The sequence below is a fragment of the Mesoplodon mirus genome, assembly GCF_964341445.2.
Source record: "Mesoplodon mirus genome assembly, chromosome: 7".
NCBI classification, from domain to species: domain Eukaryota; kingdom Metazoa; phylum Chordata; class Mammalia; order Artiodactyla; family Ziphiidae; genus Mesoplodon; species Mesoplodon mirus.
Genome location: NC_138983.1, coordinates 122,764,552 through 122,780,566, shown reverse-complemented (window position 1 = coordinate 122,780,566; position 16,015 = coordinate 122,764,552). Strand labels below are relative to the sequence as shown.

Sequence of the window (16,015 nt, the reverse complement as noted above, 5' to 3'; positions counted from 1 at the left end):
CAATAGGTTGATTAGTATCTTACTAGCTCTCTGATTGGACACTTTGTCAATAGCCATCCACTTACTGATCAGTGGTACATCGACAGTTCCAGACTGTCCAGCTTTCTCTCTCTCTCTGTCCTGAGACATGAGAATCACCCAGCAGCATGACTGGCCCAGCAGGGCCAAGTGGAGAGTGGAGTGGGACAGCTTTGATCCCAAGACCAGGCTCTCAAGTATGGGCTGCCAGGACCATCTTGAGAGAGTTGGGATGAGCAATCCTCATCTTTAGCCCAACCTGCGCTTAGCAGGAGACAACAATTGTGAATGGGAGCCAATCTCCAGCTCCACAGTCTCCTGCTTTTTGTTGGGAAACCCTGATACCTATCCATCAGCAAAACAAACAAAAATCCTTAACTAATATCAAGAGCACATATGTCTGAGGTGGAAGTAACAGATGAAACCTCATTCCAGGTCAATTTAGGAACCAGCAGCCGGTTAGACAATATTTAATGAGTTCTTTCGGCATGCTGGGGAAACTGGGGTGAGAAGAAGAAGCTCAGAGAAGCTAAACCAGATGAGCCTGCTTCCTCAGCCTCTAGGCTTCTTCAGACATGAAGCTCTCAAGGGCCTAAGGTTCTGCCCTCCATCCAGCTTCACCAGATTGTCTACAAACTAGAGCTGCAGAATTTGGGATCAGGGAAACTATAGGTTCGGGTGATCCATACTGAATCCCTTGCAGTTGACCAGCCTGAAACAACTCATCCCAGGTATTTTGGGGGGTCCTTTTCTTTCAGCCTGGTAGAATTCAGTCCCTAAGAGACAGGCACCCCAAGACAGGGAAAGAGATAAATCTGGAATGAGAAAGGGAGAGCCAGAGAAAGCCTCAAGCAAACATGGCAAACATGAAGCCAACATTCCTGGTGGTTCTGGCATTCCTTTCCTCTGAATGCTTGTTAGGTGGATGGAGTGATAGAGCTGGGATGCTCCTTAGCATGTCTTAAATCCTGATGTGTGGGAGAGGGGCCAGGATCTGAGATGCAAGATCAAAGACCATGCCCCGCCCGGCCTCTGCCTCCGTCATGGTCCTGCTTTCTGGTGGATGTGCCAGGGGCCGGCTGCTGAGAGTTCCCAAAGGAGAAACGTAAACTCAAGACTTAGCAGTTTCTGCTTTCAAACACCAAACCAGTGGGTGCTGGCTGCGGTGCTGATGTTCTTGCAGGGAGAGAGCTGGCTTCCAGCTTCACCAAGAGACCGTGGGCCCAGAATGATAACAGGACTGTGTAGACCCTTCCAGCATCTTTCCAGGAGGTCACAGAACCGAGCAGCCTCCTCCCCACCTCCGCACTGTTAAGTGTTCATGGTCCTGACCCTCACACCTTGAATCCCACCTCCTGTTGTTTCTTTTTCAGAACAGCCACTGTTTGGCCACTTCTTAATTCCTTGGGGCAGAGAGCATCATACATCTGAAACCACAGATAATTCCCCAACCTCATTTCCACCAGCAACTTCAGACCTCGTCTTCCACCCACCCAGCTGCTGACAAATGGTCAAGAAGAGAGTTTAGGGCTTCATAGCATTTTATTACACCCCCCCACCCCCATCTGATGGATGTTCAGGGAAGTGGCCAGAGGTGAAGCGAATAGAGAGACATTAGGGTTGGACAAACCTAATGCAGAGTTCTCAGGCCCTGTGGTAGAGAGCTGGTTTAACTTGCATCTCAAAACAAGGCTGAGGGAGTGAGCAGAATTGCAAAGTGCCAATTCAGGGGAGTGCCAATGGGGAAATTGAGGCTTGATGCTGAGACAGAGTGAAGTCAGGGCATGCGTGGGTTTCTTCTCATCTAAGATAGTGAGTTTTAAAGCCATAATGGGCCTGTAGGAGAGTGGAGGAGGATGTAAGAGCCTTAAAGTTCTTAGGGGAAGGGTTAAGGCCCTGGTTCCGGATTGCTGAGAGACTTGGCATTGGAAACAGGCATGTGTTTTGAGAACACATGTTTATGTGTTTTGAGAACATCCCTGGCATCCCCTGGGCCCTGAAATTCCCCCACCCCCATCCTAACCAGCCTCATTACCCACCCCCTACTGGGCTGGACCCACTCAGGAATACTGCCAGATGGACCAGAGCGTGACCAGGGTGACGCTGTAGGCCAGCACGGCCAGCAGGTAGATGCGGAAGAGCAGCCTGTCCAGCACGGAGCCCACGTGCAGCCAGTCCCGGGCCACCTCTCGGCTCTCCTCCTGTTTTTCCAGGAAGTGCCGGATGGAGGTCAGCTCCTGCAGCAGCCCACGCACCGCCAGGGAGGCCTCCCGCGGCAGTGGGGGAGGGCTGCCACTGCCCCTCGGGGTCTTCTCCAAGTCCCGGGATCCCCCCAAATGGCTGCAGTGGTTTGCCATGTCTAGAAGAAGGGCACAGCATTGGCAAAGGAGGGAGGCCCAGCAGCCTTGCTTGAACACTGACCTTTATGTTTCTAAGGCCTCAGACATTTTTATTATGTATAATCTCAGACCAAAAAAGTATAGAGAATAACTTATGTATTTGTGTACCCACCATCCAACTTAAACAAATAAAGTAAGCCAGTACAGGGACTTCCCTGGCGGTGCAGTGGTTAAGAACCCACCTGCCATTGCAGGGGACACAGGTTCGAGCCCTGGTCCAGGAAGATCCCACATGCCACAGAGTAACTAAGCCCATGCTCCACAACTACAGAGCCTGTGCCCTAGAGCCCACAAGCCACAACTACTGAACCCATGCACCACAACTACGGAACCCATGTGCCACAACTACTGAAACCCTCACACCTAGAGCCCGTGCTCCACAGCAAGAGAAGCCACCGCAATGAGAAGTCCATGCACCACAACGAAGAGCAGCCCCTGCTCACCACAGCTAGAGGAAAGCCCGCGCACAGCAACGAAGACCCAATGCAGCCAAAAATAAATATAAATAAATAAATAAAGTATGGTTCATTAAAAAAAAGAAAAAAGAAAGCCAGTGCAGTGGAAGATCCACGTATACCTCTCCTTCGTTCCCTCCCCACATCACCAAGATCATGAATTTGATATTTATCCTTCCCATGCATTTTTTTAACCCATGGGCTTTCCCCAGCAATTTGATATCCATTATTTCATTTGAGCCTCCCAGCAGCCCCACAGAGGCAGAGTAAGAATAAGTACCAACCACACTCTTCACATGAAGATGCTAAAGCTCAGAGAGGTGGTGACTAGCCCTTGGTGACACAGTTGGAGCATCATTTAAAGGGGAGGCCACCAAGGCCCAGGTATCTGGACTCCAAATCCACTGCTCTGTCCACTACATCATATTGCCTCACTGCCCTCCTCTCCATGACTTCGAATCCTTCTAGACCAGAAAATACACCTTCGGATCACTAGCTTCCCCAGGTGAGCAGTTGAATTAGGTATTAGGCTGTTGCACAAGCTCATGATGAGATGGTCTTTGATTAACCAAACATCTTCTGTAAAAGGCCTGGCCCCAGCCAGGAAGAAGACACAAAAGAGGGGAGTGGGGTGGAGAGTTTAAAACACCAGCTTAGAGTCAGGGGGGGCTTGGGTTCAAATTATGGGTTCACCAGGTCCTGGCTCTGTGACTTAGGGCACGCTATTTGGCTTCTCTATGCTTCTGTTTGCTGTTTGAAAAATTAGAGTGAAGATCCTATTGAGTTGCCATGAGAATCACCTGTGATAATGCACGGACAATGCTTTGCAAACACCTGGTAAAGTGCTCAAGAAATAAACCAGCAAACCACCCACCACCACCACCAACAGCAGGATGACAAATTCCTCAGGGGCATGAGGAATTTAGTGTCCCTCTGTGCCCTGTCTCTCTGCCTCATAGGTGTTTGAAATTCTAATGGACCTGGTCTTTGGCTGATTCTAATGAGAGAGTGTTAGGAACCCGGGTGCAGTGCTGAACCACATGAGACTAGCTGTCCCATAAGTGCCCGAGAGGCATCCATTTGACCCCCGCCTCGGGATCCATCTCAGGAGAGGCCACCCTCAACCCAGAGGTCTCAGCCCCTGATCTGCTCAGCCTCTGGGACTCCTAACCCCTCTCCGTCCCCACCTGGGGTGATGCGCGAATACAAAGGTGAGGAAAGGGTTTGATTGATGCCTTTGGCTGAAGTCCACCGTGGGTTCACTGTGCAGGATGGTACCCACTTCCCGGGGCCTGCCCAGGCTCTCTGGCCCGGCTAGCCCTCCAGAGAATCCCTCCCATGTCCCTGTATCCAGGCCAGAAGTTCCCTCTCTCACCTGAGCAGTCATCGGTCTCGGCGGCTTGGGAGGTGGCTGGGGGCCCCCAGGAAGCCGACTGTTCCCCTAGGCAGAGGAGCAGGGTGACTCTCTCCAGGACCAGGTGCCGCAACCAGGCAGGCACTGGCTGCTGCAGGTCCTGCTTGTGTACCAGCCGCACGATGAGGATGGTCTCGGCCAAGCTGATCACCAGAAGAGCCATGCACACGACGAAGTAGACACCTGTGCACCCCGGGGTGGGGTGGGAGTGGGGGACACACACGGGAGGTAGGAGAGGGCCGGTTCCTCCATTCCTCGGTCGCCCTGAGCTCTTCCCCGGGAGCGGGCCTTACCGATGAGGGGCGTGCCGATGGCCGTAGGCGGCAGCGTGTCGGACACAATGATCAGGAAGACCGAGTAGCCCAGGAAGAGCGTGATCTTGAAGGAGACCCTCTCGCCACTGTCCGGGGGCAGGTAGAAGCCTACGATGTCCATGACCATGAGGAAAATACTGGGCAGCAGCAGGCTGACTGCATAGAATAGGGGCCGCCGGCGGATGACCACCTGGGACCAAGAGAGGAGCTCTGGGGAAGCCGGGAGCAGACGGGTCCTGCACCCAGGAACCACCACCCCATCCCAGACCACCCTGCTTCGTGGGGCTTGCAGCCTGGATTGCTCGGAGAAGGAGATGGGGCAGACCCCACATTCCACCTCCAGATCCAGGCTTGCGGCTGTTCAGAGGAAAAGTAAAGGACAATTCAGTTGCGTTTCCCCACCTACTTCATTGAGGGAGGAGTGTGAGCTGGGAAAAGGGCTATGCCTCCTTAAGTCTACCTGGGTGTGACTTTATTCATTGTTTTACCCACATCCGCTTCCTGTCCGACTCACATAGAACTTCATCTCTGCGTAACAGTCGCTGCTTTCTATATTGAACTCCTGAAACTGGGTCAGCACCCCCAGCAGCTCCCACTCGCCCTGGTTCATGAAGATGCTCCTGTCCAATTTCACCTTTTCCGGCAGGCGCCACAGGGAGATGTTGATGTCCTGGACTGAGAGAGGAGAAATCAGGCAGCTTTGGAGTCTGGGCCAGGGGTGTGCCTGTGAGGGTGGGGCAGCACCCACGTGGTGTGGCTCAAGCCTCAGCTCTTGATCTTCAGCTTCAGTTTTCTCAGCTGTACGATGAGGTAATGGTGCACACTGTACCTGTCTGTGCAGTGGGGCTGTGACAAGGGAGACGAAGTCTTGGGTGGAAACACAGCAAAATGCGAAGAACCAGCGAACCATTTATTAGGAAGCTCTCTTCTCTCTGTTTCTGTTTCTGTCTTTGTCTCTGTCTCTCTGTCTTTCTCTCTCTGTTTATCTCTGTGTCTGTCTGTCTGTCTGTCTCTCTCTCTCTCTCTCTCTCACACACACACACACACACAGCCCTTCAAGCACCTTTCTAGGTTTCCTGTTAGAATTTCTCATTTAGACAATAAGCAAGAGTCAGCTTTCCTCACCTTTGCCTTGATAGAGCTGCCTGTCTTTAAAGGTGAATTAGGAAAATAAGCAAAACCCTCACTTATAGAACAGCAGTTATACTGCTCTGGATCAATACTAGAGAAACAGATATACATATGCACAAAAGGACAGGAGTATCCATTGCAGCAAAATATTGGGAAAGATCTAAATGACTACCAATCAGGAAAATGCTTAATAAGGTATTATGCAGTTCAAATTATAAGCTATTCTACAGCAGTCAAAATTTATGAGGCAGAACTAAATCTGCAGTCACTTGGAAAAATGTCCAAGACCTGTTGTTGAGTAAAAAGGCTCAGATACCAGTATATAATAGAACATGAAGTATTTTACATTTATGTAAAATAAAAACCTATAAGACAATTTCCAGGCACTTTCCATAGATGTGTATGTATGTGTATATATTCAAAGGATAGAGTAGGGTCTGGAAGAACATATTGTGTGAAGTTTATACGGATAAAAATTGTTAAGTCTTGGTGTGGGGAGTTGTTGGTAAGAGTTTGGGACTGAGAGTAAAGGTCAAAGATCAAAGATTATTTGTAATTACGGCTTTAAAAAAAATTTTTTTTTGCTGCGCTGCGTGGCATGCAGGATCTTCGTTCCCCGACCAGGAATCGAACCCCTGCAGTGGAAGGGCAGAATCTTAACCACTGGGCTGCTAGGGGAGTCCCTGTAATTACGGCTTTTGTTCAAGGGAGTTAGGTATTACCTTTGCCATTTACAGTGAATGCAATAAAATCAGGATAGAACTGGAGGATGCCTTTTTGCAGTAGGGCAATTCTCACTTCACTAGACCATACTGGGCACCTAGCATTTGTCCACTCAATAAAAGTTTACTGAGCATCTTCCTTTGGGCCGGCACTGCCCTGGGGATCTAATGGTGGATAGAAATCATGTCGCTGCCCTCTCTAAGTTTCTATCTGGAGGAGTAGACATTGAACAAGTCCTTACAAGTGACTAGAACTGGGGAGAACAGGAGACTATGAAGTTGAGTGCTGCGGATGCCTCATCTGGGGGATGAGAGGGGGTTTCCCTGGGGCACGGACGGGGACACTGTGATTAGGAGGACTGTAGAGGAGTTGGCCCAGCTGGTGGGGGACAGGGGGGCAGAAAGGGGGAAGGGGGAGGGAGGGGGAGGGGCACGTTGGCCTGGGGGAGGGGCACATTGGCCTAGGAGAGGAAGCAGCATGTGAGTAAAAGAAAGAACAAGGGGCTCTGGAGCCCAGGAAGGCAGGCAGCTGGGCTGGGGAGCGCACACCAGGTGAGGTTGGAGGGGTGGCCACACTTTGTAGGAGCCTCTCAGCCAGGTAAGAGATTTGGATTGTGTCTCAGGGAAGCAGACAGTGATGTGATCAGATCTGCATTTTAATGAGACCTCCCTGGCTGCTGTGAGGAGCGTGAATGGGGGTGACGGAGGAAGAATGAATGGGTTGGGACAGCTAGGAGGCTACTGCAACAACCTGGGCAGGAGATGAGGGTTGCTTGCACTGGGGGGAGGGTCCATCAGTGGAGGAGTGGCTGGATTTGAAAGACATTTCGTGCCAGATCCTACTTGTGATTTTGGGAAAGAATTGTCCCTGAGCACCTTGCCGTCAGTTTACACTGTCTCATTCAGTCCTTATGACAACTGAGGGAGGCCACAAGGGCAATAATCGTAGTGCCATTTTGGAAGATAAGGAAACAGAGGCTCAGCAACATTAAAAAACAAGGGGTAGGCTTCCCTGGTGGTGCAGTGGTTGAGAGTCCGCCTGCCGATGCAGGGGACACGGGATCGTGACCCGGTCCAGGAAGATCCCACATGCCGAGGAGCGGCTGGGCCCGTGAGCCATGGCCGCTGAGCCTGCGCATCCGGAGACTGTGCTCCACAACAGGAGAGGCCACAACAGTGAGAGGCCCGCGTACCGCAAAAAAATAAAAGAAAACAAGGGGTGATCAAGTTGGGGGAGGGAGACTGCATCCTAGGGTGTGCTCCTCAAGCGGGCACCCCGGGCGCCCCCAACATGTGCTCCCACCTCCCGAAGCCCACAGACTCACTGGTGTGCAGCCAGCTGGTGAAGGTCAGCGAGCAGTTCTGTACATCGAAGGGGAAGTTGTAGATGTCGAGGCTACAGGCGGTCACCACCTGGAGGGGCTTGTAGTTCTGGACTTCTCCATGATGCCAGACATACACGTACGGGATATTTGGAGACTTCCCCACGTCCACACTGGCCAGGGAAGAGGGGTTGGTTTGGGACTCAAGAAGCAGGTCAAGCTGTGGAAGTCTGAAGGTCTCTGAGCTACTCGGCAGGGAGGGTCTAGGCAGCAAGACAACCTGGCAGTTTTGTCTGGCCTCCGTTTTTCCAAGCTTCTTATCTATCTTAGGCTTCCCCACCTGCCATTGCCAAGGCCACTTTCCAAGCAGTAAAGGGCATTTCTCATTTATTCCCCTGGCAACCTCACCACAAGAGGCAGGCCAGGAGTCCATGGACCCCCAAGACACGGGCTATAAGGAGAATGCCCAGCTGTCCCCACGCGCCCCCCACCCGGACTGGGCAGACCTCAGCCCCCAGGATCGCCAGCCCGATGGTGACGGGCAGGCTTGGTGGGAGAGCAGGACCTTGGGTTCCATCCCTAGAAGCCCTGTGAAATGAAAACCATCATTTCCGGGGTGGGGCAGGGGGGAAGGAATGGGCAAAATCAGTGAGAAGAATTGGAACAAAACAGCAAAGTCCTGCAAACTTCATCCCGTTCTATCAGCCAACCCTGGGCTGGGCTCTCCCAAGCAACCACTGCAACTGAGCCTCGGATCCTGAGCCTGCAGCCTTCTGTGACATCTGGTTGAGAGATGAGAAGTCAAGACCAAGGCTACGTCACTGTTTAAGCTGGAGATCCAGCCACAAACTGGGGCTCCCCAATCCCTCCAACTCAGAGCTGGGGCTCTGAGTCAGCTGCCTCTCCAAATAACAAGGTGAATGGCATCCTCTGGAATTGGGTGATGCGGGGGTACTGGGTGGAGGGCAACTGGCCCCCGCCACCTTCTCCTTCTGTGCATCTCCCCAGCCATCTTCCCAGACCTTGGATTCAGAAACCCAAGCAGTGGAGCCTGAAGAATGGGGAGAAGGAATGTTGGTGGCTAGGAATAAAGGCTGGTGGGACTCGCTTCATATCGGGGGTGCAATGTGTGGCCAGTGAGGCACATGTGTGACTTGAAATTTTGAGTGTCTCCCGGCCCCAAATCTCCTTCGTGACCAGGAGCGGTAACCACCGCTAGCACTTCATTCCTTTCAGTAATGTAACTGTCCCTTTTAAAAACGCAGCCGTTCCTCATTAGACTCTTATGATTCAGTGTGGATTCATTCACTGGCCTCCCTCCCTTCCCGGGGAAGGGGGCCCTTGGACCAAGAAGTGCAGAGTTTTAACCTCAGACATAGAAAAAGAGGAGTTTTCTAAAAAGAAAAGAAAGGGAGAAACAAGACAAAGGGGAATTGGGGCCCGATTCAACTTTACCTATGGCTCCCCAGGTCTAGTGGGGCACCTCAAATGCAACAACAGTGATCCTGTCTCCCGCCCCCTGGCTGCCCAGCATCTGATGACAGTACTCACAACTCATTGATGAGGATGTCTGGGACCCAGATGCTGTCCGTGGGGATGGACAACTTGGTGATGTTGTCAAAGTCCTCAGGGTTCCACTGGAGAAACTCATCAGTCCAGTACTAGGGGAGGGACAGGAACGGTCACAGGCTACCCCGTCCGTCTCAGGCCGAGTCGTCCGCAACTCAGGCCAACTTCACCACTTGTAGCCCAGGCAACAGGTGGGCATCTTCTTGGGAGAATCTGGGTGTCAGTGGCACCCAGACCACTCAGCGGTACCCAGAAGTCCCCCCACCTCTGTACTCACACATCCCTACATGCGAATACAACACAGACGGATGCAGCCTCTCCCTGGGAAGGTATTCAATCATTTCTAATGTTATAAACCCCCAGCCACCAACTGAGGGATCTTAGACAAACTGCTTCTTGGGTCTTGATCGGCACACATGTAAACAGGGATAATAGCGTGCACCTCACAGGGTAGAGACAGTTATTACTAAATTTTGATCAACGCCTCCTCCACTATCCTGCCAGAATGACTGATCTAAAATGATCTAAAATGTAAATTTCATCATGTCACTCCTTTGCTTAAAGCTCTTCAGTGGTGCCCCACTGCCATTAGGATCATGGACTACAAAGGTTCACCTGATCTGGTCTCCACCTATCTCTCCAGCCTCATTTTTCTTGCTATGGCTCTCTGTGGAGTCTACACTCCAGCCACATGGAATTAAACATTGTCAAAACCTCTGCATCGCTGCATATCCTGTCCCCCCGCATACTGCAGTCCTGTCTTCTTTATCGAGGTGGGTCTTGCTCATCCTTCCAGATGGAACCAAGGAATCTGTCTGTTTCCTTCTCCAGGAGCCTCCCATGACCCCCACTCCCCAGACTGAGTTTAGTGCCTCTTCTTTGCTCCCACAATTGGCATCTTTTCTTTGCTGCATAGGAGCAGCTATCTTGCTGTGTTGCATTGTCTGTTCACGTGTCTGTGGCCTCCACTAGTCTGTGAGCTCATTGTGGGCAGGATCTGAGTCTAATTTTGTGCCTTAGCACAGCTGCTGGTACATAGTAGATTGACATCTCCTACTGCTGGAGCAGACAAGTGACCCTAGAGGTCCAGAGGTGGGACTTAAGCCAGATGTCCTGGGAAAGGAGCCCCAGAATGCCTGTTCTGGCTTGGGTCTCTCTCTCGAGGCAGGTGTGCTGTGTATTAAGAGATCTCTCTAAGGCAGAAAGGGAGCAGGATGTCAGGAATCAGCATTCTGGCTTCTTCCTCCACCCCACTCCCTGTCCCATGAGAAGTGGGAGGGATTTAACAGAGACCCATATACACCAGGTGTGTCCTCAGCGCCTCTCTCAGGTTTGACTTCTAGGAACTGTCCCCTGCCTCCTGCTGACCTCTCTTCAGCCACTTTGGTGTCCCGTCCTGCTCTGATGTCTTCCCCACAGCCTCAGGGGCTGCCAGAGCAGGACCAGCCTGTGGACGGCAGCCCGCACTGTCTCCTGCCCTCCCCCCGCCAGCTCCAAGCCAGAAATGCTGCCAAGGCCTCACAGTCCTCCACACACCAGTGCCTGAGTGACGCCCATCAGAAGCTGGAAGAGTGGGCAAATGGCCGGGGGTGGGAAGACTAAGTGGGTGGAATCATCCTGTTTCAATCACCCAATTTGGTTGTCGTCCAATTTGGCTTTAATAGAAGGAAGAACTTTCTAGCAATTAGAACTGTTTGAAAGCAAAGTGACTGCCTTCTGAGCTACCAGTCACTGAGGTGTTTGAGCAACAGAGGTGGGAAAAGCACTTGTTTGCGAGGCTGTGAAAAACTTCAGAAACCAGAGACGTGTGGAGGATTTCTCCTCCACAATCTTTAAGCCGCCTTCTATTCCCAGTTCTGAGGTTAGAGGGGTCCAGATCCAGGAGATCCTGGATCTCGTGAGTAGGCCTCCCACCTCTTCCCTCCCCTCCCCAAGGCCTCTGAGATCCTGACTCCTTTGAGATGTAGGAGCCCCTCCAGGAAGGGAAAGTCCCAGTCCGAGGAAATGGGGGTGGGGGAGGGGCAGGGGCTGGTCAGCTCACCTGCCGGTACCAGATGTACGTGGTCAGCACCTGATTCTTCTCATCCTGTGGAAAGAACGGGAGCTCAGCGTAGGTGGCCCTGTGGGCTGCGGGCCCCTTGCGCACACCAACCCCAGCAGGAGCTGCTGCTCTGTGTCTCTGTTCCCTTGGGAAGTGAGAGTGAGGAAATGAGGTGGAGGGAAAGGGGTGAGCCAGGAAGAGTCGGTCTTTTACTAGGACACACCTAGAAAGAAGTTCAGTGATTTCTTTTTTAACATCGTGCGTGTGTGTGTGTATCTTCTATTATCTTCTATTCTGTTGTGTATATTTCACATATACATGTATAATAACACAATAGAAGATAATGATAGAAGACATATAACAGTATCATATAGATGTATATCTGTACATTTATAAAGCGTTAACTGTTTTTTTTTTAATTTATTTATTTATTTTTGGCTGTGTTGGGTCTTTGTTTCTGTGCGAGGGCTTTCTCTAGTTGCGGCGAGCGGGGGCCGCTCTTCATCGTGGTACACGGGCTTCTCACTGTCGCGGCCTCTCTTGTTGCGGAGCACAGGCTCCGGATGGGCAGGCTCAGTGGCCATGGCTCACGGGCCTAGTTGCTCCGTGGCACGTGGGATCTTCCCGGACCGGGGCACGAACCCATGTCCCCTGCATTGGCAGACAGACTCTCAACCACTGCACCACCAGGGAAGCCAGCCCTGTACGTTTATATATATGTACCTATCTCCTACTCTAGCATGAAGTCAAGCTGTACAAAACCACACAGAATGAAAAATCCATCACTACCCCTCTCTTCGATCCAATTCCCAATTTACCTTCCTGAAACAGCCAACTGACTCCAGTAGAGACAGCCAGAGAAGTCCATTCCACCCATCCTACCCCAGTGCAGTGCCCTGAGTCTTGCAATTGCCCTCTCATTTATCTCTGCCCAATGTCCGACCTCCTCGGCTGGGCAGTGCACCCCACCCTACTTCAGTAACTGATTAATTGATTTATTTATGATTAATTCTTCAACAATGATTTAGTAACACCCGCCATGTACCAAGGACATGTGTAAGACAGCAAGGGTATAGAGATGAATAGGACGGTCTGAACCCTCACACAGCTCACACAGGTAGGTACGATTGTGAAAACCGCATGCACTGAGTGACCCCCTGGCTGTAGGGTACAGGAGAGGCAGCCATGAAGGTGACCACAGTTTTCTGGTTTGGGCAGCTGTCCTGTGCCGTGGTGCCAGAGCACAGGTACTGTGGGCACTTGAATGCCCACCGTGTTGCCTGGGGGTGACTTGGTCTCACATGGTCTCCCACCCAGAAGGTCTACCTCTGAGCCAGGCAGTGGGGACAGGCGCTCACCACGCTGAGGATGGCATAGACGATGACATCAATGGACACCGTGGTTGGCGTCCTCCAGTCCCGCACAGGCCGTACACCCTTCTTGTAGTTTGCCAGGAGGTGATCTGACAGCCGCAGCAGAGCTGGCCTGGAGGCGTTCCGGGCCTGGGGGCCCAGCCTGTGCTTGGCTGGGAAGGAGAACAGTTCAAATCAGACAACAGAGCCTGAGCCTCCCCCAGGTCTCTGGCCCTGGTTTGAAAGCTATTAAAAGGAAAGTGTCCCCACCCTTCCCAGATACTCCCACAGACTGAAATTCCCATCACTAGAGCATTTGATCTGCAGAGATTCCTGCCCAAATCCAAAGATATTGTCTCCTAAGGGTAACCTAGGCACGCATTTACATGAGAAGGGAAGCTGGGCTGTGAAAGCAGGTGCCGCAAGACAGGTGAGGTCTCAAGTAGGCCAAGGGCTGAGAAGGGTTGAGAGAAGCTGCCTGCCCAGAGGAGGTGGGCCCATGGGGCCCTGCATGAGGGGCTCTGGGAGATAAAGGGGAGCTGGCCCTAGGGTGTGCTACTGGAAAGTGTGGCCCTAAGTGCACAATTTCTAAGCCCAATGGTCTGCCGAGGGTCAGCCTCAGCCAAGGTCACATTTCAGCGTCTGCATAGCTCATTGTCCCCTTGACCCCAGCCCGCAATTAGTAAGGAGAAAAGGGTGGGCATCCAGTGAATATGGACATTCCTTCTCCCTCCTGCAAAATCTACCCCGAGGAGATCCCTGCCCCCTCTCCACACTCACAGAAACTCCTGGGGAGGGTTTGCCAGGCCTCCGTCTAGGGTAGCTTTATGGGCAGGTTTGATGGGGTTAGGAAGAGGGCTGGGCTGAGGTGTGGAGGAAGCAAGGAGAAACCAAACAGTCCCCAGAGCAGGAGGCCTGCAAAGATAAAACAGTGAAACCCAGCCCCTGGGCCCTAGCCCCGCTCTCTGGGGATTTCATGAGCGCCTCAGTTGTCCATGTGGGAAACAGTAGAAGCACCTCTTGAAAGGTGCCAGAAACATGAAGGTGAAAGACGGGGTCGGAGAGGGGAGCAACTTGGAGGACCAGGACACAGGCTGCAAGGCCGTGAGGGGCTGGCAGAGGGAGACCAGGGTCTTTCACAGACCAGGGGCCAGCAGGCCAGGCTTTCTCTCGACAAGGCTGCTTCTTCTCCCATCTCATCTATCACGTGTGGATCTCTACAGCAAGTTGGTCCTGCAGACCCTCCTTCCTGCCCCTCACCCACCTGCCGCTGATAAACTTTCGGCTTCCCTCAGAAAGGCAGAGAAGAGCAGAGAGAGAGGAAGACAAGAGGACATTTACTGAGTGTCCCCTTTGAAAAAATATCAATGAACATATTGTTCATTTCAGCCTTAGGAGAGCCCGCTGGAGTGAGTATCATGACACCCCATTTATAGATAAAGAAGGTAAGGCTCAGAAGCCTTGGTGAGGCTCCCCAAGGCTCAGAAAGATGAGTACCGTGCCCTGTAAGGGAAGGAACTGAAATTCAAACCCAGGTCCCTGTGTGTCTTCACTACACAGCAGCTCAGATCCTATTGTCTGGGACTCTGATCACTTTGGAGAGAACAAGTCTGGGCCCTGCAGGCCTCAGAGCAAAGGACCAATGCTGGGAGGGACAGAGCTTCTCTTCAGCCAAGGAAACTCCAGACCACAGTCCTAACTTGCAGCCCAGGCCTACACATCCCACTGAGTTTCCCCAAACGACAGCTCATGGGAGGAAAACCATTGTGCCCGGAAGCCCTTCAGATCCGTCCAGTTAAGCACATCCTAACTGTGCCCCAGCCCCAGCTTCAACCCTGCTCTGGATGGAGAGAAAACCTTCCCAAATGGGGAACGAATATCGTCTGCAGCAAAAGGAAATGGATCCTTTTGTGACCAAAACGCCCTGTGTCCCCAGGAGGCGGAAAGGGATGGGTGGGGGAATGCAGAGAGAAGTTTGGTGCTATTAGAGGTTAGCCCTGGAAGGAACTTTAGAGAACCCATGCAACGAAAGCAGTGAAGTTGGGGAACCATGATGACATTCATTCTGGTCTCCACTCTCCTGCTAAGGAGCTGTGTGACCTTGAGTGAATTACTCCCCGTCTCTGGTCCACAGCACTCCCATTTATAACAAGAAAGGGTGGACCAAATGAGCTCAAAGTTCCCTTGCAGCTGCCCTTTGATGAGTTTGGGGGCAGGGCAAAAAGAGAGGAACCCCTGTCCCAAGCCCGTCTAAGCATTTCCCACACGGCTCAGGGCCCCTCTCTGCAAGCCCTGCTCTCACCCGACGTTCAACATCCCCAATCTCTAGCTGGATCCCAGTGTGTTAAAATCCTCTCATGCTCATATGCAGTAAGATCCCCAACTTTCTTGTAGCCCCACCCACTCCAAAACCCTCTTTCCCTCAACTTTTGGAGGGGCCAAGCGTCCCCTCTCCCACCTCTGTAGCTGCCAGCCAGGTCCTGCGTGCTTTCCCACGGTCTCCTTACCTTCTCCCTGGGCCAGGAGCGTGGGAAGAAGCAAGGCAAGCAGTGCCCGTGGCCCCCACAGCAGCATGGCGAGCTTCTCGCGGGGTCGGGTGCCTCGAGTGGCCTTCAGGGTGAGCCCTGCTGAGGACCAGCCTGCCTGCGCTCTGCCAGCCTCACGTCCCAGCCAGCCTGCCTCTCCCAGCTGGCTGCTCCCTGCACCTTCCAAGGCTGCAGCCTCGCACTGCCCCGGCCACCAGGGCTGGGAAGCCGCCAAGTTTCCCTGCCATCAATCCTTCAGCTGGATCAGGTTTCAGGGCGGGGAAGGAAGAAGAGGGAGCCAGTGAGAGGGGAGCCCTCCCGGCTGATGTCATGCGGCCAGAGCTCAGTCCACCCATTCAGCCAGGTGGCCTGGCCAAGGAGCAACTTGGTGTCAGGGGGCTGCAGGAGCTCCTGGAGCAAGGGTGCAGCCTGTCTGCTGGGAGGTGCTTTAGGCTGCTGCCTTCACTTATGCCCGTCGGTAGCATCGGGCTGGGGCAGGGTGGGGTGGGGTCCAAGAAGCAGGAGGACCATGCTTTAACTCCACAGGTGACACAGTGCCCCTAGCTAAACAGGTGACTGGGCATTATCATTAAAGGGCAAATACACATTTAACTGCTCCCCTGCCACACACACACACACACACAAGGATACAGAATGTCCCATTCTGTATCCTTGGGGCTCCCGGTGTGTACCCCCCGCCCTGCTGTATTTTGCTCCAAGCCCAGGCCAACGTGGCCTGGGGCCCATTCCTTC

At 52.6% G+C, this 16,015-nt stretch overlaps 1 protein-coding gene across 2 annotated transcripts; it reads right to left on the bottom strand.

Moving 5' to 3' along the window:
• Positions 1–2,078: 2,078 nt before the first annotated feature.
• Positions 2,079–15,311, bottom strand: HTR3A (5-hydroxytryptamine receptor 3A; the record flags this gene model as incomplete). 2 transcript variants are annotated; one of them, XM_082628179.1, is made up of 9 exons in its annotated part: positions 2,079–2,377; positions 4,248–4,469; positions 4,580–4,790; positions 5,115–5,275; positions 7,779–7,948; positions 9,327–9,436; positions 11,386–11,430; positions 12,744–12,887; positions 15,237–15,311. In XM_082628179.1, 9 exons carry the CDS (start codon positions 15,309–15,311, stop codon positions 2,079–2,081), a joined length of 1,437 nt encoding a protein of 478 aa, XP_082484305.1. The 2 variants fall into 2 exon arrangements, with proteins under 2 accessions (XP_082484305.1, XP_082484304.1); XM_082628178.1 differs by having other exon boundaries at positions 12,744–12,910; positions 15,245–15,311.
• Between the last annotated feature and the right edge of the window lie 704 nt (positions 15,312–16,015).